This window comes from Mixophyes fleayi, chromosome 1 (genome assembly GCF_038048845.1).
Source record: "Mixophyes fleayi isolate aMixFle1 chromosome 1, aMixFle1.hap1, whole genome shotgun sequence".
Lineage (NCBI taxonomy): Eukaryota > Metazoa > Chordata > Amphibia > Anura > Limnodynastidae > Mixophyes > Mixophyes fleayi.
In genome coordinates this window covers 69,769,617-69,784,617 of record NC_134402.1, presented here as the reverse complement: position 1 = coordinate 69,784,617, position 15,001 = coordinate 69,769,617, and the positions used below count along the sequence as shown (strand labels likewise).

Below are 15,001 nucleotides of genomic sequence, written 5' to 3'. Positions count from 1 at the left end.
CTGGGAAATATTTTGGCAATGGCACTTGTTATTTAAACTTTTTATGGGTGAAAGCAAGAAAAAAATACATTTTCATTTTTTTGTTTTGCCTTTTTTAATTGTATAATAAAGAAAATGAAAAAACACCTATTTATTAATATATTCAAAGAAAAGAAAAACGGATTTTCTCCCCCAAAACAATAGCAAAGTCAGTTGGGAAAAAAGGGAATACGTGTTCTGCTCGTAAATAGCCAGCAATATTTGACAACAAAATAAACATTTACATATATTACCATTATACTTATGTATTGGCACACTTACTTGTTTTATTAAAAAATATTAAAGAAATCACAAAGCTGCACTGTTCTATAGCACAGCAAAGTAAGGAAAATAAGAAATTCAGATACTATGCGGACAATGGTCTAGAAAGGGGACTGAGGTATTGTCAGTGCCATAAGCAAGTTGATTGGTTAGTGTTTGTAGGGTGCATGCTTAGCCCCTCCCTCTTCCTACCACTTCCTTATGTGACAGATTTCTCTTCTTAACCTTAATCTTCCTATCATTATGTTTAAAAAAACACCATTTAACTGTAGTAGTTCAATGCAATATTTTTATTGTGGGAATTTATTATGACATTATGGTACTTATACTATTTGGCATTAAAAATAATAAATGTATTACACAATAAAACAATTATTTTACTGCTTTTTGTTTGTTTTCTACTAATTTATACACATTTTCACAGAGTCTGACATTCTAATAGAACATGTTTAACAAACGACAAAAAGAAGGAACTATTTACATTTTAGGAATTCCCTTAAAATGTTAAACTGAGGAGAAATTAAAAGAGGTTATGGAACTATCATACAGAATATGTATAGTAAATGTCAAATAAGACAGTGATTTAAGCCACTGGCATGAACATAAAAGCAATTATATTGAACAAATACTTAAGCATGTTAATTACACGACTAATTTAACGTGAAAGTATCTCGCATGTAGTTCAGTAAATCATGGACATTGTTTTTTACAGATATTTGTGAAATATGTATATTTGTTACTGGGCTGTATATATTAGCTTATTTAAATAGATTTTGACTTAAAATCAACAAATATACACCTATTAATATTAAATAAAATAAATACAACAATGGTGTAGACAGACTACATTTCATTTGGTAATACTTGCTACTTGAAATACAGGATTATAAATAACTTGTTTAAATATTTTCATTTTATAATAAAAAAAACACAAACAAATGAATATACCACATTACTAAAATCTAATACATAAAGTAAACAAACGGCAAATGAAGTGAGACTAATTAATATATACGCCATGTACACCAGCAGGAATACTTTGTCTTCAGTGTAAATTGTGTCATCTTAGGAATACTGGAATATTTCATTTAATTAAAAAACTGAAAAAAGAAAACAGAATACATTATTTGTTAATGCATCAGCATTATTGATGGTATTAATTATACCACAATAAGCAAATATAAAATACTATTGTCTTCAATACATTAACTCTGTCTTCATGCGTACATAGAATAGCTAAATACATTTTACCATTGAAATATCCATTGGTGTTGCATCATTTACAATTGCCTCAGGCCATGACCACCACAAGCACCTGGTCATTATAGTATTCTAACCCCAGAGACTTATGCACGGAACCATAATCAGTGGATAACAACACTGAAAGTTCTACAAGATGAGAGTAAAGAAAACCTCATCCTCAGTTTAGTATACACTGTAATCTATGGGCCTTCAGCTATTCCAGAAAAAATCCTTAGGAATCTTGTCGCCTAGCAGTTCCATCATCTGCGTAGCTAGCAATGAGGGTCAAACAGAATTGGCAGGGCATATGGTAGATGTCTCCCAAAACTTTCTGGAGTCGCCAGCATTGATCGAGTCTTTGGAATTTCTCAGATTTCTTAAGATCGGTGACAGACGGTAAATTACCTTCCATACGCCGAAGTTTAACATGTGCAAGGAAGCTAGGAAACTCACTTTATAGCTTCCAGCATTGTGGCTGTGGACAGTGGTGATCAGTCACAAATCAGACGTGGAGTCTATCCACCAGACCTTTTGAGTGGGGGGATTTCTGCATTGTATAGCCACCAGAAGATATTTGGTGGTGTGCCTTATTAGGCCACCAGATATTTTGTCGTCTACATTGCATAGTGGTCTCTAGAACAGGATCTGAACTGTGTTGGAGTCACTACAACAAATTGTATTTTGTATACTGGTCACTAGAATTATATTGTATATCAGTCATTAGAACGCTCTCTATATTGTGAAAATCTCTGTACCGTATATATCTGTCTATAGAAAGCTCTTTGAATTGTATATCTGTTACTAGATTATGCTTTGCATTGGTTAAAAGTCAGATGTACTGTAGATGTATTTAATTATAGATCTTTGAGAATCCTGCATTAAACAAATACCACACTCAAAAATCTCCCTAGTGTTCAGTGCCCCAGATTGACATCTGTCTATGTAAATATGCCTATCCTTAACCCCCCTCCCCACAAAATATAAATCAGTGCACAGATATTACAATACACTACATATTGCTGTGAATGGGCAGTTTGTGTGAGTAGCAGGTATCCTTAGGGATTTTAAACCAGGAAATAGGATCAGCGTATGTTTCCTTAATTTTGTGTAATAGCACTTTATCAGAGTATTGTGCTACAAATTGTATTTTTACCCCAAAAAATGCTGCATATGTACCAGCATCTATAAAGAAAAAGTGGGGTAAAATAAACCCATGATCTACCCAAACCCACTTTGATTAGAATAACAAATTTATTCTTATAGACCACACACCTATTCTTATAGGCCAGTCACCTATATTCTTATAGACCACACACCTATATTCTTATAGACCACACACCTATATTCTTATAGGCCACACACCAATTCTTTTAGGCCACACACCAATTCTTTTAGGCCACACACCTATATTCTTTTAGGCCACACACCTATATTCTTTTAGGCCACACACCTATATTCTTTAAGGCCACACACCTATATTCTTTTAGGCCACACACCTATATTCTTTTAGGCCACACACCTATATTCTTTTAGGCCACACACCTATATTCTTATAGACCACACACCTATTCTTATAGACCACACACCAATTCTTATAGACCACACACCAATTCTTTTAGACCACACACCAATTCTTTTAGGCCACACACCTATTCTTATAGGCCACACACCTATTCTTTTAGGCCACACACCTATATTCTTTTAGGCCACACACCTATTCTTATAGGCCACACACCTATTCTTATAGACCACACACCTATATTCTTATAGACCACACACCTATTCTTATAGGCCACACACCTATATTCTTATAGACCACACACCTATTCTTATAGACCACACACCTATATTCTTATAGACCACACACCTATTCTTATAGACCACACACCTATATTCTTATAGACCACACACCTATATTCTTATAGACCACACACCTATATTCTTATAGACCACACACCTATTCTTATAGACCACACACCTATTCTTATAGACCACACACCAATTCTTTTAGGCCACACACCTATATTCTTTTAGGCCACACACCTATTCTTATAGACCACACACCTATTCTTATAGACCACACACCTATTCTTATAGACCACACACCTATTCTTAAAGACCACACACCTATTCTTATAGACCACACACCTATTCTTATAGACCACACACCAATTCTTTTAGGCCACACACCTATATTTTTATAGGCCACACACCTATTATTATAGACCACACACCTATTATTGTAGGCCATACTCATTTTGCTCTCTGAAAATTGAGAATGACACAAAAAAACAGTACACTATAGTTTTTCAGTAGTGATGTATTTTAAATCTATTACATCCCAACCCACAGCTAGAGCTGAGCTTTACGAATATGAATAGCTTTTTGCACTAGTGATTTGAAACCCACTGACGATGACATATAACATGTCAGTGTTTATCTTGTATGTCTCTAATTTATGTATGCCCTCATTTTCCCACTGCAGTGCTCTGTGCCGCCTGACAAATCAACGATAATAACAATGTGTTCTGTGTTTTTAAACAAGTGTCTGTGACAATACAAAAGGTTATGTTGCTCAAGCTAAACTTGGAAATGCATTAGCAAATTCTTCAGTTTTCAACTGCGTTGTTGCTCATTAGACGCACTGAAATGGAACAAAAAGTGATGAAAATAACACCACAACCCAAAGTAAGTAAAAATTAAAATATATCCGGTCTCATTTGGTACAATTTTTTCCATATCTATTTCAGACATGCCAACGTTGGGAAACTGTCAAGTGGCAAGCGGGGGGAGGGGTGTGGCACAGCAAATCATGTCATTGAGGCCAATGTTTTGCCTTTTTCACTAGGAGTTGGGCAGGAACCGAGAGAAAGCCCTGTTTTTCCGGGGGTCCAGGAGTATCCTGAATATTCCAGAATAGTAGGCAAATATGACCCTAATGTGCAGTAGAAATGCATGTTAAACGCATAATTTTAACACCAGCATGTAAGTAGCCTTAGGGGGTTGTCTGCTGTCATTTTTGATTGTCACAACATTTTCCATAATAATGTGATATAGCACGTAGAGGACTGTCACAGTGGAATAATGTACAACAAGGTACCTTTAATCATAAATTTGGTAATCCAAAGCTGTTGATGTAATGTCCCCTTGAAGGATGAACACTGCATATAAGAAAGCGTTTCTTTTTAATAAAAGTATACTGTCAGAAAGATTTATTTCAATAGTATCAGTATGACATTATTGGTCCTGTGAATAAGTCTCAGAGGCGACAGCAGTAATCAGAGTAATTCAAGATAACATAACATCAAAAGAACCAATTTTCAGATTTCTAAATTATATGTAAAAACCATCAGAATAATTATGCACAAGCCTTTTAAACCGGTAAACCTGAATATGAAGTTTAATTATGCATGGCAGTTGTGTACTTTGACACGTGTAAATGCAAATTGAAATCTTTTCTCTTCCAAGGCATTCCTGCACTTACATATTTGTGATTTTTAGAAATTGTCTGTTCTGTTTAACACTTTTCAATTGGATGCACATAGTTCATGTGAGCAGAATAACAAATGTTGTTTTCATCTGCCACAGCAGAAAATCAGAATTCCACAGTACTCTGAACAATGTTTCTGCTCATGTGACTGCTGGTGGTCTGCTTACCAGATTACACATGTACTTTGACTATTTATCATTATAATTGGAAAACCACTGATAACAGTGTACTATGAGATTAAAAATCAATGCTGTGTTCATGAAAAATTTTAATTCGGCTTCAGATACATTTATCACGATAGAGATTGATTAGAAAATATATTGGCTCAGGCAAACTAGGCTACATATTATAAGCTTCTTAATGATAACACAGACTTAAAGAACCCAGCACACAGGAAAGTGACAAGTTATTGGGATAAAAGAAAAAATAAACTACACAGCTAAAAACTGTTGTTTCATAACCTAGCAGAATGTTTTAACAGCAAAAAAAAAAATGTTCACCAACTTGTGTAAAAGTAAAAACTTGTTATATTTCTAAATATAATTATGCACCGTTTTAATGATTATATCTCTCAAGTGCACAAAGAACATACCTGTACGGGTAACCATGATATTTTGACCGGAATATTGACAGGAGGAAGCTGAAGAAGAACACCACAAGGCCCAGTCCAACCAGACATATAACTGTAAAAAAGAAAGCACATAAATATCTACTGTAGGCAAAAAAAGCAAATTATCTTAATGTTTATTACTTTTCCTTGAAATACACAATGACATCCTTTAGTTGGTGTAAGCTTCCATTTTGTTTATACAAGTCAAACAAAAACAGAGAGAGTATGTAAGTCAGCTCCTCTTCCTCCACATCTTTTCAGTTATTCCCAAGCTGTGTTCTAAAACATATAAAAACCATATAATACAGCCTGGGCTGCTGTTGAGTACTTTGAGGAAATGGAACTAACAGTAAGGTAATACCCATCTTTCCTCTTCACCCCTCCATGGCAGATTTTATGATGAGATGTACACAAGCAATACATAGAGTGAAGGGGGGTAGGCAATGAATGACCAATTAACCAGCATAAATAATTTACCGTATATACTCGAGTATAAGTCGACCCGAATATAAGCCGAGGCACCTAATTTTACTACATAAAACTGGGAAAAATTATTGACTCGAGTATAAGCCTAGGGTGGAAAAGAGCGCTAATTTAAAAACCTAAATAAAAATGATAGGTTCAATCTATGAAATCATTTTTAGCTAAACCATAAATAACAGTAGATGACAAGGAACATTCATAAATGATTATAAAATCATTGGGTACAACCTAACCTAAATAAAGGGGTATATAAGGGGTAGGGATATAAATGTATGAACATGGTGGCTGTATTGTTTGTTCATTATGTAATTGCACTGTAAATTTTAAAAAAGAGAGAGAGAGAGAGAGAGAGCGAGAGAGATTTTTTTCACTTACCCGTTAGTGGAACGCATATGCGTTCCACCACCAGGAAGTTCGGCATTTGGAACGCAAGTTTGCGTTCCAAATGCCGAACTTCCTGTGTTGGAACGCATATGCAGAAGTTGAAGCCGAGGGACCGGACACCAGGTAAGTTCACCCGTGTATAAGCCGAGTGCCCTTTTTCAGCATACAAAAGTATGCTGAAAAACTCGGCTTATACACGAGTATATACGGTATTTAGTGACTGACTGAAGGACATGTCTGCCCAACTGAGATTCTCTTGATGACAACACGTCAAGCTTTGCACAACTCTGTCACAGAAGCCAGAGCCTGCTTTGCCCAAAATGTAGCCACCACTCATGTTGAATGGGTTTTCAGTATTCAAGGTACTTGCTGCCCACTCCTCTTGTATGCCTGTATGTCCATCTGGACATAGCTTGTTTAGAAGGAGTATATCCTGCAGATATCACAAACAATAGTTCTGTTTTTCTGAACTCCTGTATTCAGACAATAATATAGAAGTGGTTCTGATCACATATAGAGAATGTGGTTTCTTTATTTTCTCATCTTTAGGTTGTGGAAAGAAAGTTTGTTTCTTGATTGATGTGTAATGCCCATACTACTTCTGGTAGAAAAGCAGGCTTGGCTTTCAAAACCACTCTATCTGAATATATATTCAGGAAAGGTTCTTTGCACTATGTGCTCGTAATTCCCCAATTCTCCTAATAGTCACTGGTACTAAAAATAATACTTTCAAAGTCATCCATTTCACAGGTACTTCTTGTAGCAATCAAAATATTGAGAACTAAATTGCAGTCCTATGGAGTCACAGAAGGGTCTGACTGAAGAATGGATCATTTTCACTGCTTGGAAAAAATGTATAATTAGTTCTTCCAAAGGTAATTTGGGATCAAACAGGACACTTAGTGCCGACACTTGTTCTTTTAGTGTGGCTAAAGCAAGATCCAAGTAAGTTCATCATGTAGGAAATCTAAGATATTCACTGAAGTTAGAATGACTTTAGAATCACTCCAAGTCAGAAATATTTGCTATAATCGGTAATAGATAATGGAAGAATTATTTTTCCTAGCATGCAGGAGTGTACTAATCATGGATTTTGAAACCTGCTCAATCTCCAAGCCATTACAACTAGGTGTTTTACATTTTGATGTAGAACTGGATCTTGAATTAATAAATCTGTTTGAAGTGATAGAGGCCATGGCCTTTCTCTGAGCATTTCTATTATTGGAAACCAAGGATGCTTTGGTCAAAATTGAAGAACAGCTATTACGTCTGCTTTTTCCTTTTTGTTTTTCCTCAGGACACGAGGAATGAGGGAAAATGGAGGTAAGACGTATCCCCAGTTGGGACATCCATGGAAGTGGTACAGCATCTATGCCTTCTGTTCCTAGAAACCTTTGTCGAGACAGGAATCTGGGTACTTTAGACAAAATGGCAAAAACCCACAATGTCATTTGTGGAAGCCCAAACTTGGTTATTAGTATCAGTAATACTTCTTGATTTGGACTCCCCTTGCCTGGATGGATTTGTGTGTGGCTAGTATGTTCTGCTTGCCTGTTACATGTAATGCTGGTAGTGCTTTTACATTCTTTTCTGCCCATGGCTGTCAGAAGCCGCGGTGGCCGCGATTCACTTCCGCATTGTGTCAGCATCCCGGCCGTCATCATGACGACCGGGACGTCAGTTCCTGTTTCTCGGCCAAGGCAACGGCCGAACGCCGAGTGTGCTGATCGCTGCGCCCCGGAACATGGTGCTGCCGGGCACATGCGCTTACTAGCCTGGGTGCTAATTAAGTGACTTATTAATTACCTGGGGCCTGGTGATTATTTCAGGGCTAAGCCCTGATTGGCTAATGTCATTATATAAGGCAGGGAGGGCTTAGCCTCCCTGTCGGTTATAGCGTCCTGTTTCCAGTACTGCTGCCAGCTCCTGTGCTATTGTTTGGTGTTGAACCTTTGGATTGATTGCATGTTTATGACCTATTGCCTGTCCCTGGACTCTGAACCATTGCCTGTGATCCTGACCCGATGCCTGTACCCGGACTCTGAACCATTGCCTGTGACCCTTACCCTGCTGGTATCTGACATCTCCTCCAGTGCTCCGTCCAGTCTGCAGATCGCTGGCCTGCCTCTGTTCCGTGTGTTACCTTCTGTAACTGTGCGCAGTCATGTGAGTATAAACTTATACTACTTTGAGTTTAAGTCCTGGGGGCATCTGAGTACCTGTGAGCATAACCAATCTCTACGGGAAAGGCGGCTGCTAAAGGTGAAGACCTCTTCTACCAGTTCTATGGTTTTATGCCGCACTGGTTGTCGTAACAATAACATAATTCTTTTTTTCTCTGCCATCAATGCTCTGCTTCTGGTTCCTTCCTGTTGACTTATGAAGGCCACCAGTATTCTGCTGTTTGAGAGTATTGTTAGATGTTGTCCCGCTAATTGAAACTGGAAATGTTGGATTGCTTTCCGTTCTTGCTTTCAAGAAATTTATCTTTTCTTTTCCAAAGGTTGCCATGTCATTTTTAGACTTGAAATGACAGTCCAAATAACCCGAACTTGAGAAATTTTCTGTGCTGTATGGCAACAGGCATATGAAAGTAAACATCCTGAAGGTCTATGGATGCCATAAAGTAGTCTTTGCATATGGATTTTACAATAGAATTCACTAATCACATCTAAAAGGTTTGACATATACAAACCTGTTGAGTCTTCTCAAATTCAAAAGTGTACAAAAAGTTCCTGAATCTTTCACGACAAGGAACACTCTGGAATAAAATCCCGTCTTCTTGCTCTGGTAAAACCTGAAACATTGTCTTGATATTCAATAGACTTTGCAGACTTTTGTATAACACTTCTAGCTCTGTTTTGCTTGATAGAGTCTCTGACCGGACAAAGAAATGTCCATTGAGTAGATGACTGAATTCAATTCTGTACCCCCTTTTTATAGTGTCCACTACCCACTGACATGAGATGTAGTGGGTCCATGCTTCTGAGTAATGATATCAATATCCTACTGATGTCATTGAGGGCTGCTCTTGACAATAGTCATTGCTGTGAACTTTGATTTGTTTTTCCGTCCATTCCGTCTGAATGTCCAAAAGAACTGGTGCAATATATAAATTATGTCTGGAATACTGTCTGGAATATTAGCTTATAACTCCTTGCCTCCTTGAACTGCTGATGGGAAGATGAAGATGGACAATTTCTAGTTCTGCTATCTTGTGGCAATCTATTTGATTTCCCACCAGACTTATGTATCATAGTATCCAATTTTTCTCTAAGAAGGTTAGCCAGGCTATTCGTTAACTGGGCATCCACTGTTAAAAGGGCGCAAGCTTATTACCCAACTTGTAACTGCTGCGGTAGCTCTTGCAGAAAAAAACAATAGTGTCCAAACATGCTTCACAGATGCTCCTATAACTTTTTGCATAATTTCCACACCGTTTAAAAAAAAATCTGTCTGTTCACTTTTCCCTGGATGTCTGTATTCAGATTTTTGCCCCATAACCTTAAGGTTCTGGCTACTGAAGCCATAGCTACACCTGAACACAATGTGGTACTAGATGAAGCATGAATTTTTTTCAAAGAACTTTCTTTTCACTTGTCCATAGGATCCCTAAAAAACCCCACCTGATAATGGAATGGTTGTTCTAGTTGACGTGCTAGCCATAGCTGCCTTCTGAGCTTTCTCATCCACCAATGGTAACATCCGCCCCAGTCGTTTTACATTAGACCAGTGGTTCCCAAACTTTTTCAGTTCGCGGCACCCTTAGAGTCTCCAAATTTTTTCAAGGCACCCCTCCAAAATAATTACTGAGCAGTCCTGTTTTAGTAGTTGGGTCAAAATATTGTAATAAGTATTTAGGTCACGACAGAAATACTTATTTAGTTGTAGGCAAAAATGCCCCTCTGCATCCAGACACTCTGCCCCCTCTGCATCCAGGCACACTGCCCCCTCTGCATCCAGGCACACTGCCCTCTCTCACGTTGCCCCCTGTCACGCTGTCCCCCTCCTCTGCCCTCTCTCACGCTGTCCCCCTCCTCTGCCCTCTCTCACGCTGTCTCCCTCCTCTGCCCTCTCTCACACTGTCCCCCTCCTCTGCCCTCTGTCCCCCTCCTCTGCCCTCTGTCCCCCTCCTCTGCCCTCATTCTGTCCCCCTCCTCTGCCCTCATTCTGTCACCCTCCTCTGCCATCATTCTGTCACCCTCCTCTGCCATCATTCTTTCCCCCTCCTCTGCCATCATTCTTTCCCCCTCCTCTGCCATCATTCTGTCCCCCTCCTCTGCCCTCATTCTGTCCCCCTCCTCTGCCCTCATTCTGTCCCCCTTCTCTGCCCTCTCTCACGCTGTCCCCCTTCTCTGCCCGCTGTCCCCCTCCTCTGCCATCATTCTGTCCCCCTCCTCTGCCATCATTCTGTCCCCCTCCTCTGCCATCATTCTGTCCCCCTCCTCTGCCATCATTCTGTCCCCCTCCTCTGCCATCATTCTGTCCCCCTCCTCTGCCATCATTCTGTCCCCCTCCTTTGCCATCATTCTGTCCCCCTCCTCTGCCATCATTCTGTCCCCCTCCTCTGCTAAGATCCCTCTCACAGTCTTCCCCGCGCCAGGCGCCAGCCACAGAAAGAAAACAGGAACTTACCAATCCGCCGGGCGCCGGGACCCAGCAGCCTCCTCTCTCCCGCAGCTGTCACTGACGTCGATATTCAGTGACAGCTGCGGGAGAGAGGAGGCTTCTGGGTCCCGGCGCCCAGTGGATTGGTAAGTTCCTGTTTTCTTTCTTTTTTCTAGGTCTGGCCCGCGGCACCCCAGTGACAGCGCCGCGGCACCCCTGGGAGCCGCGGCGCACAGTTTGGGAACCGCCGCATTAGACAGATGTTTTTCCACCGGGGCCCATTCCTTATAAACTTTATCTTTTGATAAGATCTTCAAAGAGAGAATTTGTAGGAGATTTGCAATAAATAGCAATTCCACTCATACCTATACATTTACACAAATCTTCCTTAGTAACAAATTATTCTTTCATCCATGCAATAAGCTCCTTAAATTGCTCAGGAGGCAGAATTTTCCTTTGATTTTGGGAATTGTACATAGCACAAAACATTCCTTCAGAATCTGCCATAAAAGTTTAACCACAAGTTACACAAATACTTTAGGGCATATTCAATCAGGTCCAGCAATCACGATTACGCACGGATGCAAACCTCCCGTAACCAGAACACCGCAAATTTCCGTGCACACACCATAGGGTTGTGATGCAAAATCTGCAATGATGCTGTTCCGTATTGTCACTTTACATGCGCAGCCACTCGTAATCACAATCGCCAGACCTTGAATATGCCCCTTTGTTTTATTTTCCTTCTTGCTTTCTCCAGGCTCTACAAGAATATAGAGAATGGATACACTATTACTAATTAACTAAAAATGCATTGCATATATTTTTGCAAAACACCCCTAATTTAGGGGCTTACCTGGGGCGGATGTTCTTCAGTAATTTGGGAACAAGCTCAGTCTCCATTTTACTGATCGATAAAAGGCAGCTTCAATTGTTAGTAGCGATAGACAGCGCTTTCTGTTTGGATAGTGAAGTTCTTTATAGAAGTTCCCAGTCATCTCCAATTGCCCAGTGGTGCGCATACATTCCGGCACTCTAAGCTACGATTTTTCACATATATTTTAGTTTACCCACGCTGCTGGAGGTAGCAGCTCAGCAGTCCCCACATCGCTGACCTATCGTCAGCTTACCCCACCTGTGGAGCACTGCTGGAATAAGAAACCAGTTAAGCCCAAGCACATCAAAAATAACAAATTCCTCGATTACCCATCTAGCTAGAGGCAGAAAACATGTGGAGGAAGAGTAAGAACAGAGGGAGCGGGAGGGGTGTATTGACCTGTATAGCTTAACAAAACGGAAGTTAGCTCATAGTAAAGGCTTAAAAGCTGATCTGGAAGAGCGATGGGAAACTATCCATATCATGTATAGACCTAAAAGAAAACTACCACACCTATATAAAAAAGCATACAAATAATTAGGCAACATATCTTTAAAAATGTTTACCAATATGCGGATGTTTGGTGATACATGAACTCATTACGATATTAACAGGATTATACTGTTAATACTCTATATTATCCTTCTTAGAATGTGTAAGAAAACTCTATTTTAAGGTACCAACATAAGTGGTTGTTTTAGGTTTAGGAAAATACTGTGTTTTATTATCGCTATAAAACATCAGAACAAAAAAATATCAAAACTAAGTAAAACAAGCAATTTCTTTTCCAGAAAACAAAACAAAAAAAAGTAACTGATAAAAACATGTTCACTTTGCTATTTGTTTAATAAAATCATGTTTTCTAAATACTAACCATGAAACAGAATACAAAAAAAAAAAAAGTAATTTAAAATATGGAATTTTTGTTGTGTCCAAACAAGATTCTTGCCGTTTTCCCCAGCTGGCTGATTGCTTCCCTGCTGTTACTGGGTGCTGCTTGGTGACATGATAAAGCACACTGCCACAGTCAGTAGTTTGAGCTATGGCTGTATCTTGTTCTGCTTACAGTCCTGCTATTTATAGACCATCACAATAAGCATACGTAATTTAGCATAAAATGAAACATACATCAAAACAGATTTCAACATTTCAGATGGAATAAATGCTATGGATTCCGGATGCTGGGGAGTGCTGTATATGACAGGATGTGAAATAGTGTAAAATGGGATTAGTTGCTTAATTTAACTCACTGTATATGCAAGATTTATTATCCTAAACAAAATTATGTTTGACTGAAGGGCTTAGCTAAATGTGCTTCCATCTCCATAATAATGAGGTTAGTGTAGAAGATACTGACATGTCATTCCACATTGACTTATACAACCCCTTTATACCGGAGGTTCTCAATTCAGATTTTCACACAAAGTACATAGAACTATTACTTAAAATACATATTTTTCCCTCCCATTATTTTTCATAAAAATACTCCACACATACTTTTTTATTGTTCCATATAAAAATAGTTAATTTAAACATTATTTTATTAGATGGTTCCTAAAAGTTTTTCTTGCATTATAATCTGCACTAGGCAAACTTTTTATAAAGCAGCACAAAATAAACAAATCCAAGTCTACAAATTTTCAATTAAAAAGAAAAGTAGAAGATATATAAGATTAAAAGATACATATTAGCTACATTCTACAGATTAGAACACATTGGGGCATATTCAATTCTTTTTTTTCCGTGCCGCGGAAAAACTATTACCGTTAATACGGTAATAGTTAGCTGGATTTCAGCTTGCGGCTCAGGGAGCTGCGAGCTGAAATCCAGCGAGAAAATTACTGCATTAACGGTTTTCCGCACACGATTACCATAATAACAGTAATCATGCGCGGACCGCAAGATTTTTGGCGTTTCCACCGAGAATTGAATATGCCCCATTCTGTCTTCTGCAATACAATAAAACTAAACTCTTTGGCCCTTGAGCCAACACATCTAAAAGGTCATTGGAAACTGCCATATGTCCAGAGCAGGACATAATTAGGCCACATAATGATAATGAAGCACCTTTAGACACCTGAACCTTTCTAAGTTTGTATACTAACACAAACAGAAGCAGCCATGTAAAGTAAGATTACCAGATATTTAACAAATCCAGAGGCATAAAATCAATATTTTGGCCATGCCCAGTAGGGAGAGAAGACATAGAATTAGTGTGTGTAAGCCAGAGAGAATTGCTTTTGAATCAGTTAAAGCTGCGATATATTTTACCACTAGATGGCGGTGGTGTAAGGGTTTTATTAATTATTACTATTAACAATTATTTATATAGCGCCCAAATATTACACAGCACTTTGCAGAGAATATTTAATCATTGGTATTTAATGTAATGATTAAGTTAGAAAGGAATGTCCAATAAAAGACCAACTTTAAATACTTGAAAATGATTAGAAATAGATAAGATGCTGCCTCAATAGATTTGTAATTAGGATGTGGGGCTTCTTTATAACCAGCTAGCCTTGTTATAAATAACATATAGTGTAACATATATGCTATATGCTTTGCAATCTGCCTTCCCACTTGCGGCTATGATTGGAATGATTAAAAGACTTTCTTGATTAAAGATAATAGAGTATCCTGAATTTTGGGCAGAGGAGCAGCCCTGAAATGTATAGTGTGTTGAATTAGTTTGGTGTAAACCTAAATGATGCAGACACACTGGTAGTCCAAGCTGCTATATGGTAGCCCCAGGGACATCCCCCACTATGAGTGCTTAGTGCTCAAAGATAACAAACATCATAGTGATAGCATAAGTGATATGTGTGGCCATCACTTTGCTGCCACCACTCTGCAGCAGTGACAGATTATTTGACTCCAAGGGGTGTGGCCGCATGGAGGGGTTTACCCCATTTCTGAGGTCTATTCCTAGCAAACTGCGATATTTAATAACTATAGGTTTAAAGTACTGTCCACTTTCAGTGAATTTTACTTAGGCATCTCTTATCTT

General features: G+C 38.6%; 1 protein-coding gene across 1 annotated transcript in view; it reads right to left on the bottom strand.

Annotated features, from left to right (window-relative positions):
* Positions 1-575: 575 nt before the first annotated feature.
* The window catches only part of TUSC3 (tumor suppressor candidate 3), a 202,278-nt gene continuing 187,852 nt past the window's right edge, over positions 576-15,001 (bottom strand). Inside the window, exons 9-10 of the mRNA XM_075196227.1 lie at positions 5,625-5,715; positions 576-1,400 (exon numbers count right to left, since the gene is read on the bottom strand). Coding sequence (XP_075052328.1) covers positions 1,385-1,400; positions 5,625-5,715 — 107 coding nt within the window. The 3' untranslated portion in view covers positions 576-1,384. The remainder of the gene's footprint in view (positions 1,401-5,624; positions 5,716-15,001) is intronic.